We start from the raw sequence: 22,967 nt of genomic DNA, 5'->3' as shown, positions 1-22,967 counted from the left end.
GTGAGCTGGAAAATGTCACTGGAGAAGAGGAAGAAATGGAGGAGTGGTACATAATAGGATTTAGAATCTAGAGTAGGGTCACTAACAGAAACCAAGATAAAAATAATGCATGTGCCCATAGTAAAGCAAGGTCTGAGACTCAGATGAGGAATTTCTCAGTTAAAATCTCTGACATTTGTCCCCCTACTGTAATACAAATTTGTCCTGGAGGGCGTGGATATTGAACTTGCTGCTACATTAAAGAACTTATCCGTAAAATGTGAATAATAATACTTTCAACATCAGGATGGAGCTCTGTGCATGAAAAGATTTATGTAAGTGTTAAGTGCTGTCATTGTTATTACATTCAGAAAGTACAGAAGGCTTTAAAAGCATTAACTTTTCTAGTGCAGAACATCAGCTGTTCTTTCTGAAACAAGCAAAGAAGGCACAAAATGAGTGCAGAAATTGCAAGAAATTGTCTGGTTTTAAATTCTGATGCACATTGTTTGTATCTAGGAAAAAAACCCAACCATTAATAACAGGAATTTTATGATACAGGATATTGCATAATATGCAGCAAGCCATAAAGCATATGAAAACCAGTTTTACTTCATATAAATTTATTTTTCATCAGGAAATTATTTAACTGGAAAGATGCTCTGAGAGCGGTAAGAAAGCAATGCATAAAAAAGGTGCCTGGTTTGGAATGATGAAAAGAGAATGGAGCCAATTTTTAAAACATAATGAAATCAGGAAGTAACTACTGAGTCAGCGCTAGTACATCAGCCAGTGGAATCAAATGAAATCGATGTGTCTATACCTCTTTGCAGAAGGAAAAGTACTTGCTCTCCAAGGAAGACCACATCCTAATAGCATTTAAGTGGAGTAGTCAACATCCTCTTTGTGAAAGCTGCAGTGATCAGCTTGAGTTAGATGAGCTTTTTCTACGTGTATATACTTTCATATTTAGGCTGTTTTGCATCATATAATGATAATTGTTAAGGTTGTGGCCCAGTATTGCATCTTTGGGTGCACAAACTTGTGGATATTTAATTTCCAATTCTGGATTTTTAAAATGCATCGTTTATGTCCTGCCTTGTGCTTGCAATTCAAACTGTTTATTCAATGTACAGTGGAAGTCTTACACTTCCACTTCTTCATCCAAGAATATTTTGCCCTGGGAACATGACGTTTTCAGATGTAACGAGTATTGCCTCTACATATAACCAATTCTTCCTCTTGAAAATCTTTATTGCACTGAGAAAAATAAAAGGCAGAATTTTCTCTCATACATTTAAAACTTTAATTACAGGAAGACAGCTACGGATACTGCCCGACAGGTTAAAATAGTTGCTCTAAACAGAGCTGTCACTAATACAGTATTTAAATTTACAAAGTGATTTCTATACGAATGGGATTGTTCCAGGCTGAAAACAACATTTTTAATACTGTAAACAAACAAGAAACAAACGCACAAAATGAACTGTTTAACAGGGGTTTATGTACCCCCTGTGCATTGTATTTGGAAATTAAATCCAGAGGCAGAGGGATTCTCCGTGGATTAGAAGAGACCCACAGCCCTTTCAGCAGCATCCTTTTATAAAAAATTTGGCACTAACTCTCTGTTTGCTTCAGCAAATGACTTCATGCTTTGTCCTTTTTAATCCAATTTCCACCTTAATATAGACTGAAGGGTAGTGAAAATATTGAAAGAGGATGCCTGGAAATGAATTGTGTTAGAAAGCTAATCCAGGCAGTAATCCAATCCCACACAGTCAGCTCCTCATTAACTGAGAAGTTTAACCCATAGACAGCTTCATAGGAACCAGCATTCAGCACTAGTTATGACCGGATATAATTATCATACATAAGGACATGACTCAACAAGGCAGGTAAGAGGCTAAGTCTGAGAAAAAGAAGAGGAACAGGCATTCTATTGAGAGTCACAATAATTGATTCTAACACTTATCCCAACTTGAATAGCTTGGATTTGTAGGTTATTACAGCATTAGATACTTTGCTGGTGTAGCCCTTAAGTGTATGAGCCACCCTTTTCAGCAAGAGTTTCCTCATTAGCAGGTTTTATCTCCTCTTTTCTATAGGCCAAGCGCCCATGCATAACTCAAGCAGCCACCCAACAGCCCATTCAGAAAACCCTTATTTGTATTTTCTTACCACAGAAAACAATACTTTCCTAGCCAATGAACATTGCTGCTTTTTTTTTTTTTTCTTTCTTAGACTGATCAACCACAGGTAGCAACTTGGACAATGTCCTGAAAATGGCAGACACCCGATGGCTTGCCATCCATGCATCTTGGCAAAGAAGGGCCAGAAAAAAGCATTACAGTGTCTCCCTTGCAGAAACTCTGGGTCCACTGATGACTCAAAGGCAACACAAGGTTGCTGCTTATTGCTTGTGGACATGATGTCAGATTTTCTGTCAGCACAGTGAGATTCACCAGTTATTTAAATAAAAAATAAAACCTCAACATTCTTTAAGCAACTTAAAGATGATGAAAGCATACCAGTAAGGTATTGTCATCACAATATTCAGTGCCACATACCTTTTTATCCTAGCCAAACTAGTATCTGTTCATAGAGGTCTCTGTCTTTAACTCATGCCTTGAGCAGCAGCAGGAGAAATAAAACAGTATCTACCCAAATTAAAAGCAGATTTAAATAAACTAATGCATTACAGTCCTACAACTCAGAATATGCAGAAAGCACAAAACAAGTGAATCGAGGGCCAGAGCTCAGTGGCAGCTCACTCTTAACAATCTTCAGCACCTAACTGGAGCTCTCCTATGTCCCTTCACAGGGGGAAAATACGACAAACATAAGCAAAGATATGCAAATCAAGTCAATTCCGTAGTCTGGGGATCCATGCTACTGCTAGCAAAAAGAAAAAGGTATTTTCTACCATTTGTGAACCAAACATTTTCATAATGTAGTTTCTTTTGCATATCCAAACTTGTCAGTTTTACATGCTTCTGTACAGAAAGGTAAATTTCTCCTTAATAATTTCTAAAATTTCCCACAGGATACAAGGGTTTTGCTTATATAGAATATTTCAAAATTAAGGACAAAAGTGTGCAGGAAGGAGTAAGAAGATTCAAGAAAATCGAAAATACATTTCCTGGCAATATTCCTTCCAAGGTGATTTGAACTGCACTTTGCCTGCCCTGGCTTTCAGCAATAAGCTAGCATTCTTGCTTAATGAAAGGATTTGCACTCCTGGCCTATGTAAAAATACAGGCTGCATTTGTGATTCTCTTCTTCCTGAGTGATTGAGGTGAGACCTAAGATTTTTATTTTGTCTGAATAGTTTCATTAAACGCAACACAGCCCTTCCCTGCTCCTTGGGTGAAGTCCGAAAATTTTTTTTTCAAGGTCTTATCCATTATATGAAAGAATAAAAGGGAATTTTCTCCATGCCCATCTGCTTGTTTTGTTTTGAATTAATAGTTTTAGACAAAACCAGGTGAAAACAAAATGTCTTAAGACCATGCTACCTTCCTCCCACAAACTATTTCCTTTTGCTGCACTCTCAACATGTGTAGAAATTTACCCTCTGGTAGATGTTCCACCATCTTCAAGCTTGTTTCCTTCTAGCTTTCACACTTTACTTCACAAAATTCTCATCTTTTTAACCAGGACAGTTTCTGAAGATCCTTAGGATAATACTTAAAATCTTCTTGGTATCCATTGCTTTAGACACAAGCTCTTCTTTGTTGCTGTTCTCTGTCTATTTACTTAAAAGAACATCTTCTTTTGGTACAACGATAAGGTAGAAATAGCAGCTTACCACCTGTAAGTATGTTCAAGGTGCGGGGACTGAGATTTTCCTAGAAAGCAATTGTTCTGCTTTTTTTTTTTTTTTTAAATTCTGAATCATAATTTTTTCCTGTAATCTGATATTTAAGGGAATCCAAGGGGAAAAACTGAAACAGGCACTAGTCTTTCTTGGTAAAAAAAAGTAAATTAGAAACACTTTGGGGACTATGGCAAAGCGTTCCAAACAGAAAACCAGCACCTACAGTGTCCATTTTGTAATGGTTGACATAGGCATGGAATATTTCACTGACAAATATAATTTTCAACTCATTCATGTGTCATAAGGACCTTTTAAGCCAGAAGTCCTGTTTTTTGATAGGGAATATATCAAGCAATATTTAACCACAGTTTTTTTCTGTTGAGCAACATACTTTATCCACCTCACCAGGAATGAGTGGGAGTCTAAAGATTTCAGATGAAACATTTCTAAAGTCTAACATTTCTAAAGTCTAAAACATTTCAGATGAAAGGATACAACACAGAAATTAATTTTCAAACTGACTCTATGTGTTCAGCTTTTTTGTTTGTTTTAAAGGACAGTCCAGCTACCTATTCTATAGCCAGTAACAGCAGTTGCCTGACTACAGTCCTTATTCTCTCCTTTGGGAAGATTCTATGACTGAATCATAAAATGGTTTGGGTTGGAAGGGACCTTAAAGTTCCAAACCCCCTGCCATGCGGTTGCTCAAAGCAACTATACCAGGTTGCTCAAAGCCCCATCCAACCTGGCCTTGAATACTGCCAGGAATGAGGCATCCACACTAACCACTAATCCTTGTTTAGCAGCAACCAGTCAGTATTCATTCCAGTATTTCATTTTTCTTCCATACCTAGAAAATCAAGCTTCCAGTTTTTTCATGCAAAAGGAATTGTCAATATCTAAAAAAATTTAGTGGATTGGAAGAACTGTAGTTGCATTGTACTGGTCTATATGCTAATAAACTGCTACATCAGCTGTTGCCCCTAAATCCTTTTTGGACACAGTGACAGATTTCTATCATCGCCTTCATAAGCCAAATTTTTAAATATTTTAGAACTTAGCAGCCTTCCAATATGTGAAGGGGGCCAACAAGGATACCGGAGAGGGACTCTTCATCAGGGACTGTAGCAATAGGACAAGGGGTAATGGGTTTAAACTTCAAGAGGGGAAGTTCAGGTTGGATATAAGGAAGAAGTTCTTTACCATGAGGGTGGTGAGGCGCGGGAACAGTTTGCCCAGAGAAGTGATAAATGCTCCACCCCAGGCAGTGTTCAAGGTTGTACAGAGCCTTGGGCAACATGGTGTAGAGTGAGGCGTCCCTGCCCATGGCAGGGGGGTTGGAACTAGATGATCTTAAGGTCCTTTCCAACCCTTACTGTTCTATGATTCTAACTGACATGAATGTTTCATCACTCTGAAAAAAGATTTAGATCCTAACAGTGATAATAGCAGCCTTCATCTCAAATGTTACAGACTTTCTGAGGAATACAGCAGGTTGTGACAATACTTACATCAACTGAGATAATTTTTCTAACTAACTTTTATAAATGAAACTATCCTGCTTTCACCAAGCCAGGTGCATATTCCCGACTAATCCAAAAATATTTAATGCATAATTGAATTTTGCTTCCCCAGGGCATATTATTTCATAACCTAAGGCAGGGAAGAGCAAGAAGAGCCAATTGACAACAAAATGTCATACCTGTCCAAACAAATGAATGGTTGTATCTCCTCAACAGCTTGGCTACTGCATCATTCTCCTGCTTTCTACATTAATGTTTATGAACCAGTGATGTATGAAGCCCTGAAAAATCAAGCAGTTGATACTCTGCAGTTAACATTTTTTTTCATACTCTCTGAGAGGCACACTCAAGCATATGTGGTCTAAGAAATTAGCACTTCAGAAAGCCCTAGGTATATTCCTCCTGAATATATCCACTGAAATGGAAATGTAAGACTGGCTGACTTGCTGAAATTTGTAAGCCATATACTTACAGCTAGATGGAACGCTATTATGAAAAGAGCACTATTGCTTTACTTCTGACCAATGGTAGGCTTCCTTAGTGAAGGTTCTTTTGGTGCTGGAAAATGGGAAGCAAGCTCCTCACAGACCATTGCGAAGATGTGAGTTCTCATGCTGAAATTCAGAAATCACCAGTAGTCAAAGTCTACCATATTATATGAACCTGGAGTTTGCTTGCCTCAGAAGTATTGCTGTATGTTCGGAAAATGTGAAGGTAGCAGCAGCCAGTGTGCTGTTCAATCTGCCATGAAGGCATCATATTTGTTCTGCAACATAGGCAAGCTCCCATGGTTCAGGAAGGAATAAAGACAACCAAGTATTTCTCAGTACTTCCATGTTAAAGCACAAAAAGCTGCCTTCTAATTAAATCTATTCATCTGATGTATCCACTTCCTTGGAACAGAAGATACTGAGGCTATTCCAGAGCCAGAAAAGCCTCTGCTATATGCAACTATATGTATTGGTAGCCTAATACAGTTTTTGTCTGATGAACTTGTTCCGCAGTATACCAGAAGCCAACTCTTTGAAAGATGCGTTGTGAATGTGAAGTTGTTAGCATGCCTTTTCATAGCCAAAAGCCAAACACATCTGCCAGCCTAATGTAAGCAACCTGATTTCCAACAGGTACGACCTCATACTTCAATACAAGACATATCCCCTTATAGTATCTCTCTTATACTGAAACAGATATTTCAAATGAAAAAATGATGGGCTGTTGTGAACTCTAATTTCTTAGTGTGCATTTGATTGCATGCAAGCAACTGAAAGCTCTAGACAGTTTTCCAAAAGTAGACTCATACAGATGCAGACAGATCTTTTTATTTTTTTGAATAAAATGCTGAGTTTCATTGATTCTGAATTGTGTTGTCCACCTAGTCAAGGTTTATTTTCAACATCAAATGTCTTCATTTTGAGCAGAACAACACTGAGAGACAAGCTTTTACCTTAAAAAAGAGTTTTCAATCTCACATAGGGAAGTTGGTGGAAAATGGAGCAGTTCAATTGACTTCCTGCCTGTATGACTATTAATTTAGATTCTTTGTAAGGTAAGAGGACCCAGTGAATCTGCAGGGCAAAACAAAATGTAAATGGTTGTGTGCTGTCCAGAAAACAACAATCTTTCCACTCTGATGCTGCTTATAAATTGAGTGTGTAGAATTTATAGACACAAATGTGATCTATTCCATTGCTTCTCTTTAACAAGCAGTGAAACCTACCAGTTAAAGAAGGTTTTCATCCAGCATGTAGGCAGCTGTTTGGGTTCAAGTACTGTGTTATTTTGAGGCCTCTTGAGGTGGGTGACCAAAATTCAGTATACATAAACAGCATAAGCTTAAAAAAGATGCTTATCAATTAATTTTTGTGCAGTTTGATACCCAACTGCTGTTGATGTCAACAACTGCGACTCAGATTCACCTTTTCTGCATTTAAGCTCTCTTAGTTAGAAAATTTGCTTACAAAAGATGCACTTGGTGGACAGTAGAAAAAATGCCCAGAACATAAGTCATCACCCTTATCTTCCACATTGATTTTAGGATGGGGTAGTGCAACAATTCTCTAATACATATGTTAAAAACATTATGGCAAGGACAGGTGGCATGTAAATGGAGTCACCCTTAACACTTCATTTTTACAGAGTACCCATCCAAGTGTAAATTCCACTCTATCTGTAAATTATCACTAAAGGAAAAGATTCAGAGTCTGTAGGAACTGGAAATACTTACAGAAAGAATTAAAATTGAAATTACAAGTTTCTTTCAAGCTACTGATCATGAAGTATTAAACAAGTTTTATTGCCTTATCATAGTAATTAATTTTTGTTTCATGTTAATGACATTCTTACCATGCCTAAGATGCTAATGCAATTTGACAACAGCAAATAAATACCATAAGATCACTCAGCTTATTCATGTCACTAGCAGGGACAAATGCGTAGCTTTACATTAATGACCTTCCTAACATGCTAATTGCTTCCAAAATGAAGGACTGCTTCTGTGTTTTTGTCATTCTCACATTGTCTTTTAATATCTGTTTTTTTAAAGAAAACAATTATCAAGTTTCCCATACACATTAGAAACATTGAGACTTCATTTCAGCTTTCTACTTATTTGCAAAAAGCTGTTTCAAAGCTGTTTTGGGTCTTTGGAGGATGGGACTGGATCCCGAGCAGAAATGTCTCTGCTGACCAAGTGCCTTGAAGAGCACCTCTCCCAGAAGATGTGCACTCTCCAGCTGCAGTTGAAGAAACAGAGCAAGTGGCTGTAAACGTGGAAGGTGCTGCTGCTGGAGGCTGGGGAAGGAGCACTCACAAAGAAAGCATGAAACTTAACCACTCGCCCTTGAATGCGAAGCAGGTACATTTCTCCCCTTGTTAGAGAAAGGCAGTATATGACCCTTTAAAGTACTTCAAATAAAATGGTCTTAAAAATTAATAAAGGGACAGCTATGTATTCTGCAAAACAGGTGCAGGGTTTCATCACATACAACTTTTCTCTTGTGCCATTACTTCACTACAAATAGTACCAACACTTTCCTGCACTTTCTTCTTAAAGAAACTAGAAGCATAGCTGAAAATCTGTTAAGACACTGAACCATAGTATTTGTGTATAAAATGCTTCATTACAAACATATTTTGAATTCTAATTATATTCTTATTAACCCAATTACTTTGCTATGTGTATATTTAAACATAATTACATACTGTGATATGCACCTCCTCTATTACATTTACTGCTAAGGCTAATTTTAACTAAATTAAGAGTTCATTCAAATATACTCTGTATACACATATTTCATGGGTTTTTTGCAAACTATATTACTATTGTACAAAATAGCAAGTGCTAAATATATCTTAAGCTTTCTATAACAATAAAATGTGTAGCTCTAGATTGATACTAAATAGTCATCATAATGTGTTATTGTGTTCCACACAACATATTTGCTGAACTAGTCTAAAGTTTACCACAAGCTTGTTTTAACTTTCACTTGACCTTCACTTTTTTTTTAAAAGAAGGTTTTTGTATTCATAGATACATTCCTGTTGAAGATGGGGTTAAACTTGTCAGAAGCATTTTAATAAAATACTGAAGACCTCCTTTAATTTATGGCAGATATATTTTCAAGAAGGAAAATGCTGATATTATCTTGGTTATAAGCTTGCTGCTGAAATGATTTAGATATTCTTTTCCTTTCACACAGTATCAGTATAAAGCTTTTCTTTGCAGGCAATGAATTATAGCTGACACTTCAAACCTATTCTATCAGTATCTTCTAGTTCAGAAAAATGAGAAAACATAAATATTTATTCTACGTATACAGAAGAGACACAAGGCTCTGATAAAAATGATCCATTATGGAATGATGAATAACTGTTACATGTGTCACACTTAGAACAGCAAAGGGCAAAAAAATTTGCCACTTTTTAATATGAGGATTTGAGGTTATTGTGTAAATAAAAATGCAGTCATTTTATCATATTGAGCTGGTAAGTGTTTAAGCCCAGTGATTTCTGATGACATCCACATCATGACTACATGGATGATGAAGCTGCTTGATACAGATCCTTGGTCTGATTTGAGAAAGTCTATTAATGATGTGCTTTAACGCTGGAAAAATATTTACGCAAACAGCATTCCATTATCCCAGCTTATTTGTGCAATACTTCTCTGGCTTAAGTTTACTAATTAATAAGACTAGGAATTCCTTCATTCCATTATGTGATGCAGAGAAGTAGAGGCTATTATAATTTGCTGAAAAATAAACTCTGTAGGAAAAAAAGTGACATTTCTGAATATTTGAAACAATATTATCAGTTTTATCATCCTTTCCTTTTAAAAACAGAAAGTCTCTCCTCTGAAGTGCAAACCCTAGCCAAAATGTAGTAAACAGAACTAATACAACTTGTTTTTTTAATATTATTTTTATCCACAACATCTGGTTTTATACTAGAAAAGGAAGTCGCTGAGGTAACGATCGTTTTTTTTAATTCAGTGCTTTTAACCATATAGCCCTGACTGCAAAACTGCATTCACAATACAAATTATGGAACTAAAAATAAATACTCAAAATGACAAGCATAGTAAGATTGCCATGAAAAAGGTATAATATATATTTGCACAGAATTATTTGCTAAATTGTCTCATGGGAGCTTCATAGACTGTAACTTAAAGACCCCTTACTTATTAAACTCAAATTAAAATGCATATTGATTTAAATGAAAATAAAGTAGCATTAATTCAGTAAATAAAAATCAAGAAGTTCTAAAGCTATAATACTCTAGAAAAATTGGCTAAGCTATCTTTTCAATGTGTTACGTTTGTATTAAACAGTGAACTATAAAACACAATTCATAGATGCTAACTTAGCAGGAAAAAAAAACCTGAAACCACACCACAAAAGCAGTGATGTATCTGAAATGTTTTAATTTTTGATGCTATTTCTTGGCCTCATCACTCCACCCAGACACTGTCAGTTTAACTTTTGGCATAAAGAAGTAAGGAGCTGCACAGGGTAGCAACAAATGTTTATCTAGCCCAGCTTCTTGTTGCCTTCAATGGCCACAGGTAGATGCCCAGGGAAGACTGCAAGATGAAGGCAAAAACAAACCAATTTATCCCTATTAGATTCCCAAATTAAATGTTATTACCAAATACAATAACTTTGAGATAAACAAATTTCACCTGAAATACTTAGCATAGGAGAAAATGTAGACTTTAGGAATAGTAATATTATTTTAAGGAACACTACAATTTCTTCCACCATTCTATCTTAGAAAGGTGGAATTAAATAATTAAATTAAGGTGGAATTAAATAATTAAAATAAAAGTTTATTTTTGAATTTTCTCTAAATGTTCAGTGTTTCTACATGAGATCTTGAGACAGGGATGGAGGAGTTAAATGTGTTTCCCTCCATGGCATGAGGAAAGATCTTGCAAGGTGTCATGCTTGTGGTGAAGAATGAAGTTTCCTCTACTCAATCTTTCTTACAGGAACAGGGGTTGGGTTTGGTTTCTTGTAAGTTTTTAATGTGCTTCCACTTTTTTGAATAACCTGGTGTCTCTGCAGACACTGAAAGCTTTCTCAAGTAACAACATGACTTCAAAATTGGGTTATTTTTACTCTGCTGCTTATCAGGCTAAAATATGAATGGTGACTTTTGGATTATCTACAGGCTCTGAATGACACTGCATCATTTTTGCTTCTATCCCCATTTCAAATACCACCCTTGAAACTACAAAAAGGCTGTTAAAAGAAGCAACATTTTGCAGAAAAAAACATTTAAAATTTTGCACAGCATGCACACACACAAATTATATTCTATGGGTGACTCCATTTTTAAATGCTGACTTACCGAGATCTTTTTCCCAGAGCTAACTGTATAAATAAAAACTGTCAGAAAATGAGAATAAAAATAAGCATTTTAAATGCAGAAAAAAACTCTGCTCCTTTCTTTATGTTCTCTTTCTTCATGCTGCCTACTTTTTCATATCTTGTCTGCCATTTTGAGTATTATAACCCTGAGATTCAGAGCTACATTAGAACAAATATGACCTTGTTTTGACTTTGTGTTTAATTTTTTACACTTTTCTAAGGAAGTATTTTCTAAAGGCCTGTCTTTATCCTCCTAAAATATGGATATTTAACTTCATAATATCCACCTTCTGTGACCAATATTGGATTAACTGAGTTTACTTCTAGTAAGTGCCTAAACACAAAAAGTCTATTTAATATTGGAAGAAAAGTGGAGTCAAGTACAGTTGAAGGTTTGGAAATCATACAGAGAACAATGCTATTGTCATTCCACTGTACAGATTTCAGGCAACTTTCTACATTTTGGAATTTTGATTAGAAATTTCCCCCAAACTAGAACCTACTACTTAAATTTACTCTGCTTTTGAGAGAGGATGCTCACGTTAGAATCCTAGATTTGAACACGGTTCCCTATACCTTGTTGAATCCAAACCAACAGTGATAGTTTCCCAACAAGCAAGGTGTGGATACACCTCTGTGCACTAATAATCTGAGAAGATTTATTCTGGTAAACATCACAATGAAATTTCACAAGGATGTAAGCACACACATACCAATTTCTGTGCATTCCAGCACCTATGGTGCTTGATAGCAAATCACAGTCTAAATTTTGTGTAACTAATCACCCGTCTGAAAATCTTAAAAGGAGCAATTGATCCTAATTTGCAGAAGAAAGAGCAGGATTTTCATTAGTTACAACATTAAGCAGTAGCTATTAATTTTAGTCAATCTGCTGAACAATCCAAATATGACAAGCCTACTCTTGTAGGGTAAACCAAGAGGAGAGCTGTAAAATGAGGAAAAAGTGCTCCTTCTGAATGGATAAATACAGAAAAATCTTATCAAACACATGAGGACTGGGTAATGGAGAACTGACTCCCCAAAGATACCACTCCTCCTCACTGTTGAAGTCTCTCTGAATTTAACTGTATTTTCAGTAACATTTTCACAGTTTCTAAATAAAACAAAGCCCATAACAACAGCTTAGAATATGTAATTCTGGGTATTCAAGGTAATCTAGAGGGTTTGGGAGTCTAAGATAGCTGAGCAGCCACTTCTAAAATATAAAGAATTAATAGTAAGAAAACTTCACTTAAGAAGGATTTAGCAGTTCAATAAAGGCTATGAAAGATAATGGTGTGTGTTAATCTACATCATAGTCTTCAAAAAATACATACTTGATGTTAACATAACTTTAGCTTTAAATTACTGTTAATTATGGTAGATTAATGCATATATGACTACCACAAAAATACACATAATTAGCAAAATGAGCTATTCTAGTAAATAACAAATCACTAATCTTACTGTGCTAAAATATTTAGGTAAATTGAACTCTTCAACATCTAAATATTCTGCTTAACACTGAGAGAAATTTACAGAAACAATACTTCGATGAAGCAGCATTGGGATGCTGTTGGGATTGTGCTGCAGTTCTGAGATAACCCTGAAACAACTGGGTAGGGAAAAATCTATATAACCTACGTTATTAATGACTACTGACTGACCTCTGCTTATCTTCTCTACCTTAAAGATGACATTGAAATTTTTAACTCTGCTCAAGCTTCGTTATCTGAAATCTAGACTGTAATAACTTAAAAGGGTTCTCATGATATTTTCAACCCATCATATTAAAATGAATCAGAAAATTTCTGACATTATATATTGCCTAGAATAAGAATCATTGCTTTGTTAACATAGTGCAATGTGAAGTCTAATATTTACACTGCATACAATGACCAGAGAATGTATTTGCTTAATTTTTCATTCAAATATTAAAGATTAGCAAGAAAATAAAAATCTCTCAGAAAAGGCAGAAAAAAGAACATTAAGAGTGTGTACATGACATATTGAAGAAAGGAGTTACATTGACTTTCCTCCAGGAAAGAATTTCCATTGTGTATCACACGTGCCACACAGCAAATGACATTGGTAGCTTATATGACATCGTACCATATCACAACATGGATATCTCAAAACAATCCAGCCATAGCTGAACAGATAGTGCACATAGGTACACTGAAGTCCACTGACATCAGCACAGCTATCAAAATATACAGCAGGTGGGAAACAGCCTTCAACTTGTACAACTTGCTTCTATTTTCCCATCTAAAGCTTGCATTATTCTAACTTTTCATTTCATTTCCCACTCTCTTCCTCTGGCCAAAAAAAAATTCATGATTTAAAGCATGACATTTAAGCTGAAATCAAAGCTATTCTTTCTTCTTAGAATATAACAAGTTGTTTAACCTCCATAACACTTTAAAGTGACCAAATAAAACAAAATGTGAATTTCAAATTGAATTTACAAAAATTAAAACTATTTTTTTTGTGGGAAGGTGTTGAAGAAAAACAATATGTCTTATTAAATATACATTAGCTGTAATTTAATTGTTTTTTTCTGATCCTATCCATTTTAAAGAATGTTTTAGATTATTTTTTGTCAAATAAAAAAGAACCTAGTACAATTCAAGGAAAGATTTTTTTTAAATTTTTTTTTCTCTTGAAAGGAATGAAATTCCAACTTATCTTTCTTCAGAATATGAATAAAATTTTGTACACAACTGATTCTAAATACCACTGGCTTCCTGTTTTCAATGGTGCTATTTTTGTCAGAGAATGCATACACAAAACAATGACCCCTTCATGTAATCTGGAAATGTCAAATAATAATACCTCAGGGAAAATATTGTTTTCACTTGAGTTAAAATACTCATTTTTACAACAGAAAGAAAACATGAAATCCTAAAATCTCTAGGGATGTCATGCAGAAAATATATATACATAGGAAAAAAAGAAAAAAAGTACTAGGCAATTGTTCACACAAGCTGACTACAAATTAAAGCCATGGTAAAATTAATGAATCCCAGAGGTTAATAAACTGCTCATTTGGCAGCATTTATTGTGGCCCATTTTTTGCATGTTTGGCCATTTTTCTCTTACTTTTTATTAATTATAGCTACTTGGAATTGATGATGTCCAGCTTACACATCAGTGCATATCCAGATTGATGAACGCGCCCCAGATGTGGGAGCCATGTGGAGGGTCTGTCCATGCACAGGATGTGTGCTATAACCCTCAGCATTTTCCTGTAGTGTACTTGCAGGCACTTCTGACAACAAAAATGCAGCTGACAGAGGAAATTCCAGGAGTGTCTCTCCTTTCCCCTCCATCATTGTAAGAGAAAGACATTCTTACTGAGAATGAGGGGCGAGTATGTACTTTTGATGGGGTACTGCTTGCTGCCCTGTGCTGGCTTTCAATCATTCTGCCTTTTCTCTCCCCCAAAGGAGAGTGTGATATCAGATGATAACACTTATCTGACTTCTTTAGTGTGCCTTTCTCCATAGTCCATGTGTAGACAGTGGTGTCAATTTCTGAATTCAATTGTTTGGGTATTGGGGAAAAAAAACCTCAACAGTCATTTTCTAAATTTCTAGCATGTTTTTATTGCTTTTAGAAATATGGCAGTATAAGAGAGAATACTGCAGGGATTCTTAGCTTTTGACATTTTTAATTGCATCTGCTTTGGTTACTACAAAATAGATATTTTCGTCATCTAAATATAATGTATCTTTGTAAAATCCTTTAAAATATTATTTCAAACCAATGAATGCCATTTTCTATTTGCCTTTAATTTCCTCTCAATGGTAAATTCATCAGAGTGTAACAATTAATTAACTTAATTAAGCTAACTTAATTATGTTCTTTCATAGGTCAATATGTAGAGCTACTCAGATTAATAGCAGAGCTTGTAAAGTTAATCTTCTTGTATAATGCAAATGACGCCAAGTCATGTATTAAATACCTTCCTGAGTAGCAGATGATATAGGACTGAATGTACTTTAAAGACGGGCAGAGACTGTGAAAAGGTTAAATAAAGAAAAATGTCTTAGATTTGTGGAAATTCTGAACAGACCCAATTAATTTTTTTAATTAATAATGTTCTTCTAAGAAGAGCCCTCATTCCATACAGCCATTTAAGCTTAAATACACATAAATAAAGTTTGACTTCAAAAGCAGAACTGCATGACAGCATTTTCAAGCCATTTTGTGACCTCTATGTTTTGTTATTAAGAAGATTACATAAAACAGTCATGTGAAGAGATTAGACGGAAAATATGAATTCCTAACTCCAGAGCATTTCCATGCGTACTGTATTTCCCAGTTTATTTTACAGAGGAATCACTTCAGTAGTCAAAGGTATTACGTTCTCTTCTCCGCTCATTATTAATTCACTTTTAACACAGTGAGACTCTAAGGCTTTTTAGGCATGTGGCTTAGCACTTTGGTTATGAAATATTAATGGGAACTACAGTAATCATAATAATTACTTCTAGAAGCATAAAAAGTAAAATAAAACAGCTCTCCCCAGTGTCAAATGATCTGAATAGGTGACTCAACTCCACTGTTTCGATAAATGCTTGGAACCCATACTCTGACATGAGGAGCTGGATCATGGGCCAAATCACCACATTTCAGCCAAGTAACCAAATTTCAGTCCTCTCTTTAATGAGTCTGACTTCAGATCAGAGGTCCAAGAAATAGTCTAAATGCACAGCAATTCCAGACTTGTGATCTGTTGCAACTTTCTATTGCTACTCAAAAAAAAACAAAGTGAAGGGATGCAATAAATACTCTCTAAGGTGCTCTGCACAGGACTGTGAAGGAAAATATTCCAAAAGTGCGAAAACTATCATTTCTCAGAAGTTTTAAAACCAGAACAAAGTAATAATAAATGCACTGGAGGGATAAATCCTATATCTACTAGGGGATGGATTCCATGGATAACCTAAAACGTTTTCTTCTCTTTGTTAAAGTACGCCATATAGTGTTTGCGATATTGTACAGAATGAACATCCTGATATCACTGCAGCAGCAGGTTCAGAGCACAAATCAACCTCTGTTTCAAAATCACAGCCCTACAACTATTGATATAAGGAGGGATAATTTATCTACTATACAGAATAACTGGTAAATTATCACTTATGATTTTTCATCAGAAATAATCTGCTAAGCCCATACAGTACGGAAATTTCCAACGACTTTTCTAAATGGCAAAGCTCTTCAGAAGTGAAAAATTTAGTGTTCAAGAGTAAATACGCAGTCCAACTCACCCTATGTGGGTAACTGTGGGGTTTTTGCCATTACCAGTGTGTCAGGAAGAACAACATATTTATAGAACAACAGTCTGACACAATTCTTCTGTTAAATGAGTTCAGGCTAGCAGCTACACAGAACAGAGGGGAAATTTTATTATGCCTATGAACTTTAGAAAAGAATGCACAGCCTTTTCACAAGCATGTGCATAAAAGCTTTGTATTTATATGTATACATAGATATACAAATGTATACTTTCTCTGATATTTTCTTCTGTTCTCTAAGAATGCAAACCATCTTTTCGACCTCTTGCCAATGCTTATTCTACACGATGATTGAGTTATTTTCTCAAAAGGAAGATGTTGGTGATGGAAATCCAATTATTTAACAGTCTTCTTATAATAGTAGATGGAGAAAATATCACAAGCATTATTACAAGCTTTGCCATAGAATTACTTTTTATTCAATTCTTTCAGAACATGTTCCATCATACTTTGTTTAAAAAGTAAACACCTCAGTGTAATACAGTAGCATAAGGATGTTCTGCTGATGAAGTTTACAGTTTGGGTTTCAAATGAAACCTCTTTCCATATGAACTTGAATAGTACTTGTGGGGAAAGGTTTTATCCAGAGATCAAGGAAGGAATACAACTCCAGAAAAAAAAGATAGTATTAGTTGCTAATCGTGTTCATAAAAATTGAGAAATGTTCCCTTTGCTCATGTATGAAATAATGCAGACAGCCCCCCCAGCTTTTCCAAGCATAATACAATGATATTAACACTGAGTTCTATAATCCTTTTAAGCCACTTGCACCATACTTATGACTAATGGCAGGTGACTTAAGTGTGGGACATACCTCTTTCTATAAAAGAAAACACTATACCTCAGCCGTGCATTACTAATGGAGAGAAGTCTGGTCTCTATCCAGAAAACTGCAAGCACTGAATGTCTAATAGTTCAGAAACAGATTAATGGATACCCACCTTAATCTTTCTTTAGTTGAGAATCAAAGTACTTTGCACAGCTTTTATAGTTTTAATACAGCACTCAGAAAGCACCACAGATGCATAAGCTGTTTGTGTTCGTATGCTACCATTGCGCCACTCAGACTTCACCCTAAAATGCTTCAAACATAGATATATGGGGGTTTTGCAAGGAAAGCAGGGGGTTGGTTGGTTGTTTAATTTGTTTTTTTTATCCAGAGAGAGAGAATGGCACAGCATTTCATCTGTATCTGTACTGCTCTGGCAATGCAGCCATTCAGGAAGAACAGCTCTGCTAGCCCCTAGGCTTATACTATTAAAACATGATTAATTGATTTGCCATGGGATTGGCAAAGGAAATTAATACACATAACTCATGTATTTCTATCTTCCTTCTAATTAAAGAAAAGGATATGCCTCTTATGAGATTCAGGTTTAAGGAACTGTCAAAACTCATCTCTTCTTACTTAGATAATCTACCACTGACACCATCACTCCCTGTGGATGAAAGCAGTGCTTATGAGAAATGGTATCAAGACACAGCCTCCCCTGTACTGCTCTTCAGCCACTACATGAAAAAGGGAAAGCAAAACTATTTTAACAAACTTCACTTTCTTCATCACTATATCTCCATCTAAAAAACTATATAAATGTTTACTAAATATACTGCAACTGGCAGAGGCACAGTGAAAACGGCCATAGAAAACCAAGTAAGGGTCATGAAATCTAATTCATCACCCTTTCAATTTTATCAAATGATTACAGTGTTATTCAAACAAGACTATTCATACATTTTAAAGATTTTAAAATCTCTGCATCTTAAGTAATCAAAACATGTCCAGAGGATTGTCTTTCACCAGTTCATGGTAAAGAACATTTGATATCAGATATATTTTAATGCATTGACTCAGGGCATACCAACAATAGTGCACTTCTATATTTTCAAAGGACAGTGGGAACAAAATTCCCTCTTAAAGCATCACTATTCAAGGGAAACCACCAACATATATCATTTAGTATAGCATTCTATGAAAGCTGTGTCATTCTACAGTTTCCTAAGAAACTGCTAAGAAGGTCTAATGAAATGACACTGAAATTAGGATACAACAAATATATACAACGCAGGAAACTTCCTTATTTTAGTATGGATACTAATCAAAATCATTCAACCCTTCAAGACTACAGAACTTGAATTTTACTGAGGTTTGCACAGCTTTTGAAAACACAAAATAAGGTATCTTTCTAACTTTAAACACAGTTTGGTTATTTTATAACCCGAAGTATTTCTGCGTCTGAAATACACCAGTGAATACACACACTTCCCTGAATCCTGCACAGGTACAAAAATTTCACAGGTATCTAAATCTAAACACCCAACATGCTAATTATTTCTGCAGTGGCTTTCGTCATATGCCACATAGCTGGACACTGTCCCAAGCGTACAGAGTTAAAGCTGATTTGAGAGTAAGAAAAGAGGCTGGGAAGAAAGGAGGCAGTAGGAGAAGCAGATGCCATCCTGCCCTATTGTTGAGTAGAACTCAAAGTTCCACCACTGTTTCTACTAAGAGGAACGACTGGACAAGAAAGCCAAAGCCTCATCTAAGTGATTAAACGACATCCCGCAAAGTTAAAACTGATGACATTAGTAACTGAGTGTTAGATTCAGACTTGCCTATCTAAAAAGAAAACAAACTGTAAGCAGGAAAAACTACGCTTTATACAAAGTAGTGTGGCAACTCATGACATTGTCTTTGCTTTCTCCTACTAGAAGTTGTCTCTCCACACATTTGCAAGTCTGAGACTCTTTCTGAACATCACTTTTCACATCCTTCTCAGTTTTTTCCACCTTCCTGAAATCCTTATCTGTCAGCCATTTTGCCTTCTTTAAACTTTCTTCCTATTTCTGTTTTCCATGACTGCATTTGAGCTTTTCCTTAACATCTGCCTTCTCACAAGTACTGATGGGTTAAATTCAGATGAGACATAAATTATTATACAAATAATGCATCAGTCAGCAGCTGTAGTTAATTCCAAATATTAACTTACTAATCAGATACTAAAAGAATATAAGGGAATGTACCCAGAGACCTCAAATAAAATGAGAACTAAAAAAAGCATTAGTAGAATGCAAACACTTTTTTTGATCTGTTTTTTAGGGTGTGATTCACAAATATTTGTTTACCATGCTGACTTACCCATGTGTAACTTAGATGGGTTGTTTCATGGTGGGTTCTGAATTTGGAAATTCAGGATACTGGCGCTCCCCTCTCAAGGTTCCCTGCAAATCCAACCAGAAAACCCTTTCTGACTCACCTTTCTCTGTCTTTATATAAACTGCAGTAAATATGATCTGAGAAAGTCTCATTCCCTTATAAAACACATATAATACTTTATGACCCCACATTCCGTAAAACAGCTTCAACATAAACTATTACTGAAATATTTAGAAAAATATTAAAGGTATATTTTCATCTTTCAATTCTCTGAAGTCTGCTCTCCCCCACAGTTTAGCTGTTTTTATTCCACAAAGACAAAAGCTGTATACCCATCTTCCTCTCACCCTTTTACTAACTAACCATGTTTCAGTCCTCCTCCTGCAGCACTTCTCCTCTATCTTTTTTTTAAAATATAATCTGTACTCTCTCTTTTAATTTCTCCAGAGGAGTGAGATAAGTTGGCAAAGCTCAGACTTCAGAGGCAGAACCCATGGCACTCCATAAACTAGAAGTTCCTTTGCTACTCAAGAATACATACAAAAGCATTACTACAAGCTTATATTACTCTATCCTCAGGACTCCTTAGATTTGATAACCTGATTTTCTATCTAATCAGAATATGTGGTGATACTCCAAAATAAGGGAAGTACCTATTTGGAATAATCCAGAAGACACTCTTAAAAATCCTCCTGGCCCTGTACTGCGGAATTCCCTCTTCTTCAGACAAAGTGACAAGACTATCAGAGGAAAGGAGAAATTCAAGAAGATATTTGATAATTATCTAAAAGCTGCACTGAAGAACTAATAAATGGCACTGCATTTCCTATGGCTAGTATTTCATACTCTCCTTTATTAGGAAGATTATAGTCACAAGAAATCTGAGAAAAAAACAAGAAAGACTAGCCTTTGTGTTACCTGGTACTCAAATATCTTTGATGCTGATGATAATAATGATAATAATAATAATATTAATAATAATAATAATGATGAAACTGTTTGAGGAAGCCAAGATTAATAATGCTAAGGCTACTCCAAATGAAGGACATCCTTCTCACTGGAAGGGTTAATTTAAGGATAATAGTGGTTCTCTGAAAGGATGATTGCCACCATAAAATGAAGTTGTAAGCCTGAATTCTGCAGACAACCTCTCCTCCAGCTATGGTGTGCTGTGACAAGTACACATTGCAGGGACAGAAAAAAACCCAAGTCATTGCCTACATTATGGAACTACCTTATAAGCCAGTACTTTTTCTTATAAGAAGAGAAAGTATGGACTTATGTTCATACTACACCATTAGCATCTAGTATAACCTTTTGGAAAACAAGGGCACAAAAAATGGCACAAGATTAGCAAAGGTCTTTCCTTTGCACAACCCATCTAACCCATCACTCAGCTGGGTTGTTAGTTTAAACCTAGTGAAGGATGACAAAAGCTTTACAATCTACCTATATACCTATATACAGATTCTACTTTTGACTCTTCAGTGTCATAAAATTTAATTTGCCAGAATCTAATGGGACAGTAACAGTAACAGGATGTTACTTGTCATGGTGTGAAAGACAGGAACAAGAAGAAATATTTTCCCAATCACTGATAATAAGAAGTAGTATCAAAAAGATAGCAGAGGGAATATACTTGGCTTAGAGGTACCATTAATCAAGGTCCTGAGATTTACATTGGTCTTGCATGTTGTTGGTGTGGGAGAAGAAAATTGAGCTTTAGCTTTAAAAAGTCTCTGCTATGAGTAAAACAACACTAGGCATGAAAAACAGAGGCAAACACAACAGTTAACCTTGGAGAAGAATAGACACAGAATGTCCTACCTCTTCTGGACGTTTCTGTGCCACTGATACCTGCTCTTCAGAGCTACTTCTTGAGGTAGAGGGTACCACATTACCTGGGGCCTCTGAGACCACCTCATTTGACGGCTCGGAGTCCTGAGGGCAACAGAGACAAATAGACCCCTCAGCGGCGTGTTGACGTGGCACTTTTGAGAAGAACTGTGCTCTAAGCACAGGCAGCAAAATGAAAAATACTTGAGGTCTTAAACTCTACTCTTTTTACCTGGGGCAACATCTGTCATATATTTTCTCTTAAAATGGTAGCACTTTCTTCACAAGAGCAATTTAAGACTTATTAAGTAGCCATACAGCATTTCAGGGTTGCAAAGTTCTAAATAAGCATGCTTGTTTTGCCCATACCTCCCCCTGCCCTTGAACTGCAAGGAAGGGAATATTACATTTCATCCCCTTATTCAAGATAGAGGTTTCTGCAAAACAGCTGTGACCATGCTAGAACAATTCTCTCCCCCTCCAGTATTTTTTACCAATCACTGCAAATCAATACAGCACACAACCTGGTAAGGTTAGAAAAGTTAGCAGACTTGTCTGTCTATTAGTAACTTTAACACTACAGTAAAATAAATAAAATAAAAATTCTTAAGTAATTTACATTCTGTTTTCCAAGTTACCTTGATTTTGCAATGCAACATGTCAAGATTAGTAGAAACAACCCACTTTAATACCTTCACTGCTTCACACAGTGGTTTTGATAACTGCATAGATTGTGATATTTTACTACAGAGAAAAAGAATCCATTAATCAGTACTATCTCTACTGTGCTTGTTGTAATGCTCATTAGAGAAGATATTTTAGATGTCACCGCTTAGCAAGCAGAATATGTGCTTTTGATATATCACTTTTTCTCTACAGTCATTAATTGCAATGAAATCAAGATTATACTTTTGGAAACTGCAAGCTGAAAAGCTCATTATTAAGTTTTTCAATGTAACAACCTCTAAAAAGTAAATTAAAATTTCATAATGATAATATTCAGCATTTGCAGTTTAGCCTAATGAATCTTTGACTGTTGGAAGGGAAATGGTGAACACTGTTTCAACAACCATTACTGAATGACATGGAGAATCGCAGGTAAGAACAGATACTGTAAAAGAATTAATACATGGAGGGGGCTGCTGGAGGCTAGAAAGTTGGGCCTGGAAGGGGAATATCTATTTCCTACACTTTTTCAGGTGAATCCCTTTAAAATAGCTTTGGAGGTTAAAGATCTCAAATAATGCTTTTTATGTCTCTCATTGTACCACCTCTCTGTGACTTAAAAAGAGGATATTCTGGCCCATTCTGTGGCTTACCAACTTTAGTTTAAGGTTTAGTGTGAGGAAGACACTTTAGGAAAAATCAGCTTTCAGGGAAGACTAAAGAAAACCACCAATTAAAATGTTAACAATGAAATCAAACTGCCATTGCACATAACCGTTCTACGGGCATAAGCACTGGATCTGTAGAACAAAAGGAAAA

General features: G+C 35.7%; 1 protein-coding gene across 6 annotated transcripts in view; it reads right to left on the bottom strand.

The window, feature by feature from the left end:
* Positions 1-22,967, bottom strand: part of PHF14 (PHD finger protein 14) — a 163,028-nt gene that overhangs the window by 11,977 nt on the left and 128,084 nt on the right. For 3 of the 6 annotated variants that reach the window (XM_030508431.1, XM_030508389.1, XM_030508407.1), the window contains exon 18: positions 21,474-21,587. The exons of 1 other annotated variant lie outside the window; for it this stretch is intronic. In XM_030508431.1, coding sequence (XP_030364291.1) covers positions 21,474-21,587 — 114 coding nt within the window. Of the gene's footprint in view, positions 1-19,628; positions 19,712-20,299; positions 20,387-21,473; positions 21,588-22,967 lie in introns of all 6 variants that reach the window. 2 more of the 6 variants (XR_003994643.1, XM_030508399.1) reach the window with 2 other exon arrangements.

Source organism: Strigops habroptila, chromosome 1 (assembly GCF_004027225.2).
Source record: "Strigops habroptila isolate Jane chromosome 1, bStrHab1.2.pri, whole genome shotgun sequence".
Lineage (NCBI taxonomy): Eukaryota > Metazoa > Chordata > Aves > Psittaciformes > Psittacidae > Strigops > Strigops habroptila.
The sequence above is the reverse complement of the archived record's forward strand: the minus strand, read 5'-3'. Positions and strand labels throughout refer to the sequence as shown.